The following is an 18,421-nucleotide window of genomic DNA, read 5'->3' on the forward strand; positions in this document are numbered from 1 at the left end:
GTTTTAAACACATTTAAAGGCAAAATATCATATAAATAAAAACTACAACTAAATTAAATGACATAGATGAATCTCGTTTATATAATATTTTGCAAAAGAAGTCAGATGTAAAGAGTACATAGTGCATGATTCAATGTATATAAAGTACAAAAACAGGCAAATTGACCTGCATTGTTAGCTCAAGGGAAACGGGCCTCAAGAAGTGTTTCTGGTTCTGATACTATTCTGTTTCTTAATCTGGCTGATGATTACACGAATGCTTCATTTGGAAAAATTTATTGAGCTTTACATTTATGTTGTGCATATTTTTACAATACATATGTTACACTTCAGTCAAAAGTTTACATTAAAAAGCAGTGCTTTATCCAAAATGGTTACTTTGCTAATTGTAATTTAGCACTATTTTCTCTTCCAAAAGATACAATTAATTTGTTTCATAAAGAAAGCTAACAGTATTTCCATACCACATTGTACAGTTGCTATTTTCCTAAACACGACATGTTTTAAAGTCAAATTTATTGAGGTATAATTTATGTACAGTAAAATTCATTCTTCTTAATGTAAAGTATGGCCATTTTTGACAAGTCCATACGTTCATGCAGCCATCATCACTATTAAGATACAGAATAGTTCCATCATCTCTTTAAATTGCCTCACAACTTTTTGTAATAGATCTCATCTCCCTCTGCTGCCACCCCAGTTCCTGGCAACTCTGATCAGTTTCATTCTCCATCGTTCTGCCTTTTCCAAAACATCATATAAATGGAATCCTATAGTATGTACTCTTTAAAACCTAGCTTCTTTCAGTTAGCATACTGCTTTTGAGATCCATCCATGTTTTGTGTATATCAGCAGTTTGTTCCTTCTATTACTGAGAGATTTTACAAGGTATGGATATACCACAATTCAAAGACATGTGAATAATTTCCAGGTCCTGGTGATTTTGAATAAAGCCATTACAAGCATTTGTATATAGGTTTTTGTATAAACATAATACTTTGTTTTTTAACTTGTATTATACTAAATATTTTCTATACAGTCTTTAGTTTATAGTAATCCTGATACCTAGGGAATATACCAACCAGTTCAAAATAAAGTCAGAAATTAAATCAAGTAAGAAACACCTCAGAAAACAGATCGACTTTTGCAAATTACCCTCTTAAAGATATTTCTTTCTGCAATCATCTACATAATTAAGAACATAAAGATTCTATTAAAGTTCTAGGTTAATATTTAAAATCATGTTTAAATTATACAAAATTAAAGAAATCAATGATATTACTAATTTGGATTCCAAAATCTTAATGAATAAAGGAAGAAGAGGTAAGAAATATGGCTTGAAATGTAAAGAGTTATATACCTCTCTCATTACTCCCTGATGTAACATATTATAAACTTTACCCAACTGGTTAGTAGTTTCTTTGTTTCTTTTTTTTTTATCCATGATAATTGGGAAAGGATTTGAATGACAAAATGGAAACATGGTAGATGTTACCTAGCATGTTGTGGTAAAGTGGAATGGCCCGTCCAAAGGTAGTAAATGCAGTCATGACTAGTGGGGCCGCTACACCTGCAGGCAATTACAGAACAGAAAACATCATTCTCCATTCACAGTGGCATGCACACACATGCACCCGTGCTCACACGGAGCCTCGGAGGGAGAACATGGGAAGCAAGCACACCAAGTACCTATCCATCAGGCCGATGCAGTCTTCTATACTTGAGCCTATGCACCTGCAGAAGGTCCAAATTGTAAAAATACAAGGAAAGAAAAATTAGTCATTTTTCAAAAGAATCAGGAAGACCAATACCAATTGTGTCAAACCCTAATTATAGTTATTAGACAACTTTGGAACATCATGAATTTAAAGCTGGTGAGAAGATGATTACTTGATGGATGCCCAGAAGTGCAAATACCACATAAATGGAATGCAGAGAAACAAGTCCATGTAAAGAAAAGTGTAATCTGTTTCTGTGGATAACTTCCAAACACATATTGTTCATTTCTAATACTTTAAATTCATTAGCATCATTCATGATTATATGTCTTGATGAAGAATTTAATATCTCAATGGCTATAATTGGTCTCATGTATACAGTTTCTTCTAAAATGTTCTAAGGTTAAGTGAAAAACAAAATAAATAAAAAAGGAAACATGAGCTATTCAATGTAATAGAATAAACTGATGCTTTATACTCATTAAAAATTGATTTTAGCAGAAAATGAGTTAACAACCTTTAATGCTATTCTCATGGTTACTTTACATAATCACATTACTCCATCCCTTGGTTGTGACTGTCTTTAAAACATACTTATCTATAAACATGAATTCATTTAAAAAGCAGATTAACTTGTTTCACCATACTGCAGTTTATCTTGAACTTGTTTTTAAAAGAGCAGTGCCATAACAGGCAAATAAAAACAGTTTAATAAACTGCAATAATAATTAACGCAAACAATAACAAATAAATACACCACAAGGAAATGAATAAATTCAGACTCAGGTAACTACAGAATCCACTGAGGTTAATATTTAAGTCAAATAATGTAAGTACACAAAATTCCGATTTTGAAATACCATAGAAATATTATTCCTTCCATCTTCCAGTGCATTTGAATTGTATTTCTTTCCCTTTTCTCTCATTATAGACATACAGCTCTAGTGCATTATCAAGGTTCCTTGTACAGCTATGATTTATTGAACTAATTCTGCTAGCAATATTTTTTTTTCCAAATCGTCACTTCTAAAACTGAAAAAGAAGCTGAAATTAAAATCATTATATAGTGAATTAATAAAGTTCTCATGTATAAGGCCAGACGGTCCATTATATCTATAGAAAATTATAGAACAGTAGTAAACAAATATAACTCTGTATGACAATAATTACGTCACTATTTTCCTACTTAATCAATATCAGTTATCATAATCTTACTAGGTGAAAAATTATTTTTCTTTTGAAAATTGGCTTTGAGTGGCCCAGAAAAAATTTAATGTACAGAAATACAAGAAAAAGGTGTTTCAACAAAAGCCAATAAAATATACACTGAAAAATCTTTTAAAAAACCAAATAAATTAAAATTAAAATACAGAGCACATAGCATTGGATTGGTTCCATAATCCATAATGAGAACCATTTCTAAAAATAAAAATTTAATTGCTATAAAAGATTCCAAATTGTATTAGATGGCTTTCTTTTATTCTAAGGGAGTCATTTTTTTTCTAGTTTCCTATTATATCTCCTTCAAAATGTTTTTTTTTAATACGATATTGCCATTTTTGTAAAATCAATCGTCTACTTCTTATGACTAAGTGATAATCTGAAAGCTATGGTTAGTTTGCAAACTGTGTCTTTCTAATCATCTTTGAAAGATAAAAATATGTGAAAGCAACATTTAACTTGAGGGGAAAGTGTGAGAAATGAAAGATTTTCATTCATTTAAATGAATGAAACAAAACAAAACCCTTTGTCACATGTCTTCTAAGTGTTCCTACTATTCCAGGAGCTTGGGGGAGAAAAAGATGAATTGGACATTTTTCCTATTCTTAATGATCTTACAATTTAATGAAAGAGACAGATGCATAAACATATGTGTATTGTATAAAATGATAAATGTAATAAGGGACATAAAAGAGTGGCTTAGGAGATGTGGAGGAGGTATAGGCAACTTCAGAAGATCATGGTAACCTTCATGGAGAAATTAAGAGGCTGAAGTTCAGGGTCCTGAGCCCTGGATTGGAGTGACAATAACTCCTAAGGTGTAAGAAAGAGCAGCAGCAAAAACATAGATCTGAGGAAAGGTAGGGTGTGTATGCACAGATACAAATAAATCTGAACAGTTAGAGAACAAAATATGACAAAACAGGCAGAAGGAAAAAAAGAAGCTAGATCATTTAATAGAAACCAGAACTTGAATACCATCTGCTTAAAAATAAACTTAGCGGGACACCACTGCAGGGTTTTAAGGAAGTTGGGAACTTGCTGGATATGTTATAACATTGATCTCTTTGCCCTGTAAAGACTAGTCAGCTAGAAGCCCTCAGATAGATTTCTTTGGCCCTGAGGCTGTTTTAGTCTAGGTAAGAGAGAGATGATGATGCTAAATGGGGAGAATGGTAACTAGGATAAGAGACAATGGGACAGATTTAAGAAAGGTATGGGGAGGTTAAAAAAAAAAGTAGTTGATGGCTGGTTTGATGATGGAAGTGGATAGAGCCCAGGAGTTAAAGATGACTCATATTTCAAACTTGGAGAACAGTGGTACCATTGGTGGGAGAATGCCGGACAGAAGGTGACACCTTCTTTTGTGCGTGTCTTTTCACGCAGGAGAGGGTGATGATTTCAGTTCATGGTTACCTAGAGTTTAGTGTAGTTGTCCTACATCCAGGTAGAAATGTTCCTCAGCAGCTGGAGAGATGAGCAGTGGGGAAGAGTTTCAGAGGAGAAGGGGGAAGCTGGAGGCACAAGTACAATGATCCAGCTTTGAAACAGCATACAGAAGAAGGTTGAAATCATGTAAAATAGATGTGATGGCTGGAGAAGCATCTTTAAAGTGAGGAGAACAAAGAGTGAGACTGAAACCCAAAGAACTCCAAAAATTTGTAAATGATATCAGATGAGCTCATACGCCAGAAACAGGAAAATATGATTGAGTAAAATTAATTAACTGCAGTGTCGTGGCAGTCCAAGTCATGAAAAAACTTCAGGAATTGGATGATCATCATTTTCAGTACAAGACAGGTCTAGAAAGAGAACTGCTAAAAGTATGTTAGTTGACATTGTCAGGGTCACTAGAATTTAGGTGGTTATGACAAGCAAATTGGAAATATGAGAATAGAAGCAAAGGAAAAGGGAGGAGCTCTGGAGGGGGCAGGATGTGAGGTCAAGAAAGTTTATCTAGGAAATTTTGTAGGATATTTGAAATTTCAAGGTATACATAAGTTGAGGATAAAAGAAAAATGGAAAAGGAAGAAGAATAAGAGTATGACTGAAGTGGCCATATTTTTAAACTCAATACAAGTCGCTGTGTATTTAATACATATATTCTATGTCAACTCTATATAAGCAACAAGTTTGCATAGCAATTCATATTGATTCAGGAAAATAAAAAAATAATGGAAACATCAAACTTTTGAAGTCAAAATCCCAAATAAGAGACTGAATAAGAATATGGAATAATACCATTCTCTACATAATCAGTATCCTAAAATAGATACTTTTCAGAAAATTCAGAAAGAGAAACTATGTTATTAAAAACACTGAAATTTGAAATATTGAACTGTGTTTAACATATGCTTGTACTTACTGATTTATAAACACCTTGATGTACCCATAGAAGTAACATAGTTGAGATACTTTGATAAAATGTTTTCTAAATTTTAAAATTAAAATGAAAGGATATTTTAAAATGTTATTACAAAAGTATTGACAATAATCCCACAAGCAGCCCTACTTGTTTTCTCCATTAATGAAAATTCTTTCACTATATACATTTAAAATATAACAAGAAGTAATAAGAAAAATATTAATGCATATAGAAAATTATATATGAAACCATGATTCTAATATTACTAAAAACCTTAAATGGAATTTTTAAAAGATGCCCTATAAAAATAAATATCCTAGTTCATGTCTCAAAACAAAATTAAATTGACATTTTTCATGAATGTAAGTGATAGTAAAGAAACTAATCTTTGCCCTATAAATTTAGGTTACAAATCCTCTTTTAAAATTTCTATCTTGCTAATTTTACATATGCATATCATTTCTATGTTTTAAATTCCTGTTAATCGCTTGAAAATATAGAGAGGGATCACTAATGGAGGAGAGATACAAATTGCAAGAATAAAAATTCACTGGACTGTGACTTCCTAGTGGTCAGGAGCTGTGTCTTATTTATTTCTGAACTTAGCTATAACTGGATCTGATACACAGTAGGTGTTCAGTATAGCAAAGTTGAAGAATGAATGAAATGGGAAATGTTGCTTAAATAAAAGTCCTCTAGTCAAGGCAAGAAGAGACAATGTTATAACCTTTTTCTCTAGGAATATTAGTGAGACTCCCCTGATAATAGCTAAATGGATCACAAATTTTTAAAATATCTAAAGAATTTATTAGAGTTAATACATTTAATGTATTATACCTTTAGAGTAGTAAAAGTGCTTTTAAGGTATTACATAGATAATTTTATTTTCAGGCAATCATTAAACAATATTCAGAATTAGAATTTTCCTTCTGAAAAATGTGATTTGAAAGACTATTTTCATTAACTTGGTTTCTGCATTATCTAGCTGACATAATATTGGTATATATTAACAAAAGAAGCTGTTTTCCAAAGTAGAGACGGCCTGGTTAAGTTCACACTTACTGATGGCTTAGTTATTATGTGTGTTTAGAATAAAAATAGTCACCCATCCCATCATCCCTACTGCCCCTGTGATCTAAGAAAAGATTCTATCACTACATGATCAATTTGAAAAAGTGGGACTGAGTGCACAGAGCACCTCATTGCTTCTTTAAAAGTATCTCAAAGTACAGAGCACCACAGTAGTGAACAGAGGAAGGAAGATTTAGGCACTTAAAAATTCCAAATTCCTAGTCCGTTCTGGGGCTGAGACCATAGAACTATCATGCAGATGAGTGAACCCAGACAATACAGAGGGTGTTAGAAAAAGGATGGCAGGAAGCTAAATGTAAACAAAGATAAGTATCTGTCAGGACTAAGTCAGTGATAGAATTCATTTACTTTAGAAGATATCAGGGAATACACTATTCAAATTCCATCTCCCCATCATTCTGCAGGAGTGAATTTAAAGCCATCTTTACTAGAGTTCTCAAATGATCTGGTCAGATTTCTTTCCTATTCCACCTTCATCCTCCCTTTTGGTTGACATCCAATGTTTGTAACTGTGGTAAACTGATCTCTTTGTTGTCCCTCCTACTTTCCCACCACTATATATCTTTTCCTTTATTGTATAATCATGATTTAAAAGGACTAGGAGAAAGACATACCAGCCAGGCATCCAGACTCTGTATGGCTCTGAGATCTCACTTTCATTTCCCTAATGGCTTTGTTGTAATTAGATTTGCAAAAACAGCAAAAGGTCTCATTTTGAATGGCAACAGCTGTTGACATCAACATTATATTGAATAATTTACTGGTTTAATTTTAGCTGCAAAACAATAAAACCCTCTTGTGGATGATTACTTTAGCAGGCAAAGTTTTCCCTCTCTGTTGCTGATTCTCCTGCTCCAACAGTACCAGTTTCTTCATGAAATATCCTTAACCTGAGAGGGCCAAAAACTCTCCAGGGGAGCAGCTTATTTTTTCTAGTTTCCTTGAAGCAAAGTGTCTTTGTGACTATTTCAGTATCCTCAAACTATGTGCTTATGTGTAAACCAGTGAGGTGGCATTAGCTCTTCCAAGCTGAATTTGAATTTGAATGGCAGAATATTACTTTACCTTTTGAGAATACGCCACTTCACAGAGTGACTTAAGCTGATTTCTTGACCTGCAGGGAATTGAAGCAGCATCTGCAAATTGATGTCCTCTTGGCAGAAAATGATGTGGTTTGCTTTACTTCTTCAGTATTCCCTATTAGCCAGCCTTTAATCTGGCAGAAAATCTCTTTACGGAATCTCATACTTTCCTGCCAAATCTAAAGCACCCAAGATGATTCTCCACAAGTGTGCGTGTGCTTATACGTGTGTGTGTGCATGTGTGCAATGGTGAAGAGGATTTTTGGACACAAGGAGGATAGAGCATGTGAACCTGCTCTCAATTCTAAATTTATTCACCTTCTAGAGGAAAAAAAGAAAAGGAAAAGTCCTTATTAAAATAGGTTTGCTGTCTTTTAAAGAAATAGTTGTTGAGATTCGTTAGATGCAGTGACACTATTTCTTTTATAGTTCAGTGCTTTTCTTCTTTCTGTAATGTCTTTGTTATTCAACTGTTATCAATATCAAAGGTATTCTAATTATTATTCATTTTAACAATGCATCCTTTGAAAAGTTAAAAAAAATGTGTACCCATCTTTGAATTGTCCTACATCGGTTACATTAGGTAATATGCTAACCTATGATAGAATTACTTTCACAAAATGTACTTGCATTTTTATTAATACGCGTATCACTAAATTCCTTTTTTTTCATCATCACTGCTTTTGCTTATATTTTGTTGAAGGAGTAATACAAGGCAGCATTTATCAAAGAGAGATCCTTACTTTAAGTTGACTGTCACAACAAAGAAACATAAAGTCTCTGTGAAAGACTTTTATCAAGTGGAATCTCAAAGGTATAATTGCTTGTTTTTTCTTATATCTTTAGTTTCCAGCAAAATTTGGAAGAATTTCTGCACTGTACACAATGTATATGTGATACCAGCTTCATGAAGGTGTCGATAGAAGTTATTAAAAAATGTTAAACAGAAACATTTTAGTGGGTATAAATTCAATTCCATAAAGCATTCTTGCAGAAATGATTTCTCTTAAAATCAACATATATAAAGATCAACAGAATTTTACATGAGAGTATCACATATTGACTAGATTGCCTCAGGGATAAACATGTATGTGTGTACCTTTTGATTAGCAACATGCACTTGATTGAGTTTTTGGCCAGTAAAGTTGCTTACCCTTGGGTGCAGTTTGGATGGCACGGGTGGCACTCTCGATCTTGATCAGCATACTTGAAAATGAAACTGTTTGCCCCCTGTAAGCCATCTGGACATTTTTCCACACAGTTCGGGCCATCCTTGAAATGGGAGCACTTTGTACAGTTGTCAGGTCCCTAAAAAGTGTGAGGGGAAAAAAAACAAAATGAAGAAAGAAAAATGGGTGCCTTTTCTTCTGGAATGTATTCATCTAGTTTAGCTACTGAGACCTCAGTGGATGGCGAAATGTCCTCTAGGAAGAGCATTTTCAGAAGTACAAAAGGGGATGCTGCTAGTATAGATTTTCAATCCACAAAACTGTCCAGTGATTTTCTAGAAGGACATCAATATTTTCTTTCTGTCATTTATTCCCAGTGAGATTACACTGCAACAGTATTTGGTAACAACACATTTTTCCTAGAAATATTTAATCACAGTCACTAGGAATATGTCAATATGATCATGAATTAATGAAGATGAGGAAATGATAGGCATTAGGCTTAACACTGAATTTCATATACAAGTGAGATGTAAACTCTCCTTTGGTAGTACCATGAGTATGTGAACAATGAATTTAAAATTTTCTGTGGTTGAATTATCAGGAATTAGGCATTTTAGGTAAATCAAAGTTAATTTCTAAATTACTCTCCATCTCAAATCAGCCTATAATGCTAAAATTATATCATCTCTATGAATAGAGATTTTAGAAAATCACAGTATAATACTAAGCATAATAAAAGCACGACCTAATGAGCAAATGTCAAAAACTCCAATAATAAACTGGATACAAAAGAATATTATATGGAGAGACTAAAAAATGGTGATATAACTATGAGCATAATCTATATTATACTAAGTCACTTTATATATTTATGTTTACAATTTCTAATATCTAATACATACAATTATAATAAGCAATAACAGGAAAATATATTTAAATGTCATAATAAAAGTAAAAATATTAAATTCCTATCAAACATCTACAAATTTTTCCAAAGGAATTGATATGGATTTGGTGCTGGGACAGTAAGCATGCAAGAAATGATAAGTAATGCTTTCGCAAATCAAATTGAGAACATCGTGGTGAAAAATGCTATTGTCTTAAAATATTCTCATATACTTACACATTTGACTGTTTTGAATAATTGTATAATAAGTAGGAATGATATTATCTACTTAAAATTTGTTTTAGTCTCCTTTTGAATACCATATTTTCTCAGGATTCCTCTTCTTTTTGCTCCTTGGAACTTCTTACCTCCACTCCTGTCCTCACAAGTTTGTTTATAGCCATAAGGCTCAACATTTATGACAGTTCACATAGAACATAATTTAGATAAATAAGATATACTTAGTATAGAGAGGGATGTTTAATATTATTAGGTTTACAATTATAAATGATGTGAATATGACAGACAAGACCAAGGAGACATCATACAGGTCTATTTATTAGGCAGGGAGTTGGGGATCAGTCTATTCATGGGAGTGTATTACATCAAGCCAGACATTACAAGTGGTGATATAAGGCATCAGGAAATCAAGAAACATAATACTTTAATCTTGTTCTTGAAGTCTGTGAGCCTGTTTCTGTTTTGTAAATTCATTTATATCATTTCTTTTTAGACTCCACATGTAAATGATATCATACGATATTTCTCCTTTGCAGTCTGACTTACTTCACTCAGTATGATACTCTAAGTCCATCCATGTTGCTGCAAATGGCATTCTTTGATTCTTTTTTATGGCTGAGTAATATGGTTGCCAGGCGAAGGCTGGGAGGAAGGGATAGTCAGGGAGTTTGGGATGGACATGTATGAATCGCTATATGTTAAATGGATAACAAACAAGGACCTACTGTATAGCACATGGAACTCTGTTCAATATTATGTGGCAGCCTGGATGGGAGAGGTGTTGGGGGAGAATGGACACATGTATATGTTTGATTGAGGTTCATGACATTGTACAGGAGACAGGGATCAAGACCATCCCCATGGAAAAGAAATGCAAAAAAAAAAAATGGCTGTCTGGGGAGACATTACAAATAGCTGTGAAAAGAAGAGAAGCAAAAAGCAAAGGAGAAAAGGAAAGATATAAGCATCTGAATGCAGAGTTCCAAAGAACGGCAAGAAGAAATAAGAAAGCCTTCCTCAGCGATCAATGCAAAGAAATAGAGGAAAACAACAGAATGGGAAAGACTAGAGATCTCTTCAAAAAATTAGAAATACCAAGGAAAGATTTCATGCAAAGATGGACTCAATAAAGGACAGTAATGGTATGGACCTAATAGAAGCAGAAGATATTAAGAAGAGGTGGCAAGAATACAGAAAAGAACTGTACAAAAAAGATCTTCATGACCCAGATAATCACGATGGTATGATCACTCACCTAAAGCCAGACATTCTAGAATGTGAAGTCAAGTGGGCCTTAGAAAGCATCACTATGAACAAAGCTAGTGGAGGTGATGGAATTCCAGTTAAGCTATTTCAAATCCAGAAAGATGATGCTGTGAAAGTGCTGCACTCAATATGCTAGCAAATTTGGAAAACTCAGCAGTGGCCACAGGACTGGAAAAGGTCAGTTTTAATTCCAATCCCAAAGAAAGGCAATGCCAAAGAATGCTCAAACTACCGCACAATTGCACGCATCTCACACGCTAGTAAAGTAATGCTCAAAATTCTCCAAGTCAGGCTTCAGCAATACGTTAACCATGAACTTCCAGAAGTTCAAGCTGGTTTTAGAAAAGGCAGAGGAACCAGAGATCAAATTGCCAACATTTGCTGGATCATCGAAAAAGCAAGAGAGTTCCAGAAAAACATCTATTTCTGCTTTATTGACTATGCCAAAGCCTTTGACCGTGTGGATCACAATAAACTGCGGAAAATTCTGAAAGAGATGGGAATACCAGACCACCTGACCTGCCTCTTGAGAAACCTATATGCAGGTTAGGAAGCAACAGTTAGAACTGGACATGGAACAACAGACTGGTTCCAAATAGGAAAAGGAGTACATCAAGGTTGTATATTGTCACCCTGCTTATTTAACTTCTATACAGAGTACATCATGAGAAATGCTGGGCTGGAAGAAGCACAAGCTGGAATCAAGATTGTCAGGAGAAATATCAATAACCTCAGATATGGAGATGATACTACCCTTTTGGCAGAAAGTGAAGAGGAACTAAAAAGCCTCTTGATGAAGGTGAAATAGGAGAGTGGAAAAGTTGGCTTAAAGCTCAACATTCAGAAAACGAAGATCATGGCATCTGGTCCCTTCACTTCATGGGAAATAAATGGGAAAACAGTGTCAGACTTTACTTTTTTGGGCTCCAAAATCACTGCAGATGGTGACTGCAGCCATGAAATTAAAAGACGCTTACTCCTTGGAAGGAAAGTTATGACCAACCTAGATAGCATATTCAAAAGCAAAGACATTATTTTGCCAACAAAGGTCCATCTAGTCAAGGCTATGGTTTTTCCAGTAGTCATGTATGGATGTGAAAGTTGGACTGTGAAGAAATCTGAGCACCGAAGAATTGATGCTTTTGAACTGTGGTGTTGGAGAAGACTCTTGAGAGTCCCTTGGACTGCAAGGAGATCCAACCAGTCCATCCTAAAGGAGATCAGCCCTGGGTGTTCTTTGGAAGGAATGATGCCAAAGCTGAAACTCCAGTACTTTGGCCACCTCATGCAAAGAGCTGACTCATTGGAAAAGACTCTGATGCTGGGAGGGATTTGGGGCAGGAGGAGAAGGGGACGACAGAGGATGAGATGGCTGGATGGCATCACTGACTCGATGGACGTGAGTTTGAGTGAACTCCGAGAGTTGGTGATGGACAGGGAGGCTTGGCGTGCTGCAATTCATGGCGTCGCATAGAGTCGCATATGACTGAGTGACTGAACTGAACTGGTATGTTTGACTGAATCCCTTTGCTGCCACCTGAAACTGTCACAACATCGTTTATTAATTGGCTGTATCCCAATACAAAATAAAATTTTTAAAGCATATACAAAAATAAAATTTAAAAAAGAAATATAATATTTTAAAATTTAAAGATAAAGGCAGCTAATGAAGAATAGCAGTGCAAAGAAAAAGAGGGTAATCTGAAAGAAATTCCTGGAAATATACTGGTGAGGTTCAATCAAGTACCGTTTTGACTATTTTGAAGTGAGAATCTATCAATCTATCTACCTAAGATCTAACTAGATAAACAGATATAGATATATAATCATTTTTCTTAATTTCCTATATGTATTTTATATGTGTACATGTATGTACACATATATGTACATATATTTAATATTTATATACATATATTTTTTTCTATGAAATAGAATTATGTTCAACCTGAAGAGTTTGCTACTGGCAACTTATTTCCTACCAAAAGAATACTTCACATGCTTCCAATTTTAACACCTGCTCATGGGTACTTAGGCACGTAATGCTGTCTATTATACAAAATCATTTACTCTGCAAGTAGGCTCAGTGGCATGACATTGTATAAGACAAGTGACAAGCTGATGTCGTCTTTCAGAACACAAGAATAAAATTTACTAGGAGTAAATTAGGCAGTCATAAAATTAGGAATTATTTTTCTATAAAATTCTTCTAATGTAAAATAATGTCTAGGAAAATCAACAGATGTAAAAAATACACAAAATTAAAATTAAATTCACATTTAATCTTTAGGCATACTTTATTAGAATATATTTTTTAACTTCCTTATATTTAGAGCATCTCTTAACCTTTTGACTATATTACCATGATATGAAATCAAATGTCCAGAGCTGACACAACAAAAATATAGTCTGACAAATCTCAAGAGGAATGAAATGTACTGATTCTTCATCTCATTTCCATAATAAAGAGATTTAAAGAAATACATGTGTGTCTAATGGGTACTCTTCTATCATTATTTTCCCAAAACTTTTAAGATTCTAGGTCCAGTAAATGAACTAATAAATGCAATAATAGCAAACAAAGGTGAAGGCAATATTCTTCCTTATCTCTGATTTTATGCTATCCTTGAACTCAATAATCTAGACAGAAAACTAAAGGATAGTCTAAATCCTGACAGAAATATTTCATTTTTTTTCTCAGTGACAATTGACATTTTTATTTGGTAGTTACTGTAAAAGACAAAGCCATGGTTCACCAGTATCTAATTCTCTGAACTTTCAGCTTCATAGAATATAGAAATTCCCTACCACTAGACGGGAGGTGTGTCTTACTATGGATAATGAAATTAAGCAGAAGCAATTTAAGAAACTGCTGGTGCTAAACTCTCCGGCCTCTTTCCCTGCTGCTGATGTGGGGGTCTTATGTACATGTGAAGAGTGAAAGTGTTAGTCATTCATTCAGTGTGTCTGACTCTGAGATCCCAGGACTGTAGTCCACCAAGATCCTCTCCCCATAGAATTCTCCAGGCAAGAATACTGGAGTGAGTCAGTTCAGTTCAGTTGCTCAGTCGTGTTTGACTCTTTGTGACTCCATGGACAGCAGCACAACAGCCTCCCTGTCCATCACCAACTCCTGAAGCCTACTCAAACTCATGTCCATCGTCTCGGTGATACCATTCAACCATCTCATTCTCTGTCATCCCCTTCTCCTCCTGCCCTCAATCTTTCCCAGCATCAGGGTCTTTTCAAATGAGTTGCTTCTTCGCATCAGGTGGCCAAAGTGTTGGAATTTCAGCTTCAGCATCAGTCCTTCCAATGAATATTCAGAGTGGACTGGTTGGATCTCCTTGCAGTCCAAGGGACTCTCAAGAGTCTTCTCCAACACCACAGTTCAAAAGCATCAGTTCTTCGGTGCTCAGCTTTCTTTATAATCCCATTCTCACATCCGTACATGACTACTGGAAAAGCCATAGCTTTGACTAGACAGACCTTTGTTGGTAAAGTAATGTCTCTGTTTTTTAATATGCTGTCTAGGTTGGTCATAGCTTTTCTTCCAAGGAGCAAGCGTCTTTTAATGTCCTGGCTGCAGTCACCATCTGCAGTGATTTTGGAGCCCCCCCAAAATAAAGTCTGTCACTGTTTCCATTGTTTTCCCATCTATTTGCCATAAAATGATGGGACTGGATGCCATGATCTTCTTAACTCTCCTCTTTCATCAAGAGGCTCTCCAGTTCTTCTTTGCTGTCTGCCATAAGGGTGGTTAGCCATTTCCTTCTCCAGGGAATGTTCCTGACCCTGAGGGAACACTCCTGAGGGACTGAAATCAAGTCTCCTGCATTGCAGACAGATTCCTTACCATCTGAGCCACCAGAGGTGCCATAAATTCAAAACTTCTTGGAATGCCAGATCATCAGAGTAGGGATGAGGGAAGGGTCTGAGAAAGCTTCCCAGAATTTCAGTGCACTTTACATGAAATATATTTAAATATTTTTCTGTAGTCTACTGCAATATGGTGGTTATTTATTATGGCAACACAAGCTTTATTAACCTGACTTTAATAGCTACTTCAGCTTTTATCAGGTCCCATCTCCTAGGCTTTCTCTTCTCTTGCTGCCTCTCTGGCTTGTATTTTGGTCTCCTTTGACTTTATCTGATGTCCCTTTTCTTCTTGCATTCCCTGTCTTATCTTTCTTGATAGGACTATATAGGAATAGTGAAGGTGTGTCAGAAAAGATAAAATTGTTTTAAAAAAGAGGAAGAAATTGAATAAAGAATAAAATAAATAAAACCAAGGGCAGACAGACAAGGATATAAAACCAGAGGCTTGTTTTATTTCAGATCTATCCCTCTCAAGATTACCCTAAATATATGTCACATTTAAATAAGATAATACCATCCATTTTACATCCATGTGTGATGTATATTCCCAGAAAGCACTTTATTCTTATTACATTATAGACATTGTTGTCTAGAGAAAAAAAAAGTGAAATGAAAAGAGTGTGGAATTTGGTGTCATAATTTCTATAGTTGAATTCCAGCTCCACATCTTACTAACTTGCTGAGTTTTAGAATAACTTTCCAGTCATTACAGTGGGTTCAATTTCTTTATATTTTAAATGGATAACAGGATAGTATGTTTCAGGTGTAATAGTGTTTGACAAATATAAATATTTATCAATTATTATCATTAGGGAAACACTGACAGATCAGGAAAATGAGATTTCAACAGAATAAATCATGAGGCCAGGTGTGGGAATTCCAATTAGCTTTATGACTTCTTCTATGTCATCATAATGTCAGTCTCATGAAGAATTTTCCTGAACCTCTAGGATATCCTAAGCGATATATACCAGTTACATGACACATAAAACCACCACTGTCTCTAGTTTTGATAAACAACATGTAGACCCAGAAACAGGCATACACCTTACACAATGTTGCCTGAGCTCAATTCTGGAAGTTTTTCAGATAGAGTAACCTAAAAGACACTATGCTCTTGTTTAGCATTTCAAGGCTTACTGATCAAGTGATCAAGCAGGTTTTCTTGATTTCATGCTCTAATCTTCTATAGTTGAGTGATTTAACTTTAACGAGCTTTTTGTACTTTTGACTTGTTGCCTTCTCTAATCTCTAGAACTATTCATTCACAATTTTAGCAATAAATAGTGATTTTAAGCATTTGACCCACCAATGCCATCCTTACAGAATCAAAATATGTTCATTAAAAATCTGTCTGTTCATTTTTTCTTGATTATCAAATAATTTTGAAAATTGCAAGAATATTCACTTTCAGGGCTTTTTGATGTGTATTCTTATAAACTACCTCAATTCCTTTGAGGAATAGACTGTAAAAACAAAGACATCAATAAGCTCGTTACTTCTTAGCATACTTATATACCACAGGAGGCAGCATAAGGAATGCAACAAGCACAGGACTGATTTTGCAGTTTGCCTTCTTCAGAGAAGACGGCCAAATTCTTGGTTATTGTAACCGTATGCTTTTAAACTCTCTTTCTCTGAAAGATACTTTTTTCTTTTTTTTCATTCTCAGACATATGGTTCCTAGATACGATAGTTTTTAGACAAACTTTACAGAGACAGGTCAACTTACTTTAACAACCCAGTATGGAATTTTACTTTCCTGTTTCCCAACATTCTTTACAGAATCCACATTTCTCATGCTGCAGATTAATTGTATTTTCCATTACTACCCTTAGCAGAAAAAGAAAATAGCCACATATGCCCTTAGCATACTTACTTGGCCATCATTACATACTAAATTGTCTTTTAGACTTTGGTTCTTTATGTCAAATCATATCACTTCTTTTTCTCAGAGGTTTGTTTTTCCAAACCTAATCATACTCATGGTAGTCCTTTGAACTGTCCAAGTATCCCACATACTTCTTTAGATGTTCCACAACGGCTCACTGGGGCCTAATGGAAGTTTGGAGGGCTCAATGATAATTTTTTTCTAAGCTAATTAAGTGCTGAAAAAGCACTCTGGTAGAAAAAATTAATGCTATTTAAATTTCAAATGAATTCTTATGGAGCAGTGTGGACCTCTTGGCAACACTCAAATGTTGGTCCTCAAATTTTCTACTGATAGATGATTCAACAGACAAATAAACTGAAAATTTGTCTAAAGAAGGATGAATATGACACTTTGGAATGAAAAACTCATACTGACCTCATTATTAAGAAAAAGTCTCATTTTAAGAATGATGGGAACCAAAGGAAGGTCTAAAAAATAATTATCACTTTTCTCCATAAAACTAACTTTAAACTACATAAATGTCAGCATGTTCATGAGGACTTTGCTAATCCTATAGCCCCTTCTTTGATCAACATGGTTCAATTTTTTCTCTCTGCCACAGTATTTTATTACATAGTTTTAGATTTTAATTACGAAAGCTTGCCTTCCCCATTTTTTCAATTTTTCCTCCTAATGCTATCAAAGTTAAATGATTAAACACAGATATGAATATGTTACAGTTTACCTCAAACAAAACATGAACTTTCCTATTTACAAATCTTTACATGATTCCTCAGTCTAGATTCTTCTTAAAGGCATAGCTCAGACACCCCTTTTCTTTGGCTTTCTTTGGTGCCCCAGTTTTCAACTCAAAGGTTTGATTTCTCCCTCATATGTGTTCCTATAACAGTTTATACATATTTATGTTTTATCAATTATTTTGCCTCCACTTAGTTATTTGTGTATCTCTCTTTTCACCATGATGCAATCTTTAAGGACAACACCGTATTTTCTTTTAAAATAATTATGTTGGAAATAAATATTTAAGAAACTGAAGTTTTAAGTCTTTTAAGCTGTAAACCTCTTGAGGGGAAATTATTGATTGTGATTCCCCATAGCATTCTATAAATACCTATTTAATGGGTGGATAAACGACACAGCAATGACTCAACAGATATTCATACATGAAACCAAATAAGCGAACACAAGCACAGATGTCTTCAGGCTTACCGGTCCATGGCACGTGAGGATGCCATCTTCCATCTTCTCACACTGGGGGTCACACTCGACACAGATGGAGCCATTCTCAAACTCCCGAAATTCACTGTGAAAACACCAGCAGCATGAGGCAGTGTAAGCAAACAAGCTGTCAACTTAACAAATGAAGTAACATCTGCTAAAAGTCCTATTGGCAGAGTAAATTCTAGAGTTTGTTTCTCTATGTGCCAGGAGCATCAGAATCATTTCCCTGTACATTAACGAGTAAGTTCTCCATTAGGAGAAAAGATAAACTGCAGCCAGATGGCTCCTCTTGCCCTCCATTGGGTTCAACGACAGACTCATTCAGGAAACCTCTCTTGTGAGAGATATTCCAGCAGTCTCAAAAAAAAAAAAAAAAAGAAAAAGAAAA

The 18,421-nt window shown here is 34.7% G+C and overlaps 1 protein-coding gene across 6 annotated transcripts in view; it reads right to left on the reverse strand.

The window, feature by feature from the left end:
* The window catches only part of ERBB4 (erb-b2 receptor tyrosine kinase 4), a 1,281,057-nt gene that overhangs the window by 281,888 nt on the left and 980,748 nt on the right, over positions 1–18,421 (reverse strand). For 2 of the 6 annotated variants that reach the window (XM_070800272.1, XM_070800261.1), the window contains exons 14-17: positions 18,022–18,115; positions 8,632–8,786; positions 1,690–1,734; positions 1,496–1,570 (exon numbers count right to left, since the gene is read on the reverse strand). In XM_070800272.1, coding sequence (XP_070656373.1) covers positions 1,496–1,570; positions 1,690–1,734; positions 8,632–8,786; positions 18,022–18,115 — 369 coding nt within the window. The remainder of the gene's footprint in view (positions 1–1,495; positions 1,571–1,689; positions 1,735–8,631; positions 8,787–18,021; positions 18,116–18,421) is intronic. The other 4 variants (XM_070800265.1, XM_070800283.1, XM_070800289.1 and 1 more) reach the window with 2 other exon arrangements.

Source organism: Bos indicus, chromosome 2 (genome assembly GCF_029378745.1).
Source record: "Bos indicus isolate NIAB-ARS_2022 breed Sahiwal x Tharparkar chromosome 2, NIAB-ARS_B.indTharparkar_mat_pri_1.0, whole genome shotgun sequence".
In the NCBI taxonomy this organism is placed as follows: Eukaryota; Metazoa; Chordata; class Mammalia; order Artiodactyla; family Bovidae; genus Bos; species Bos indicus.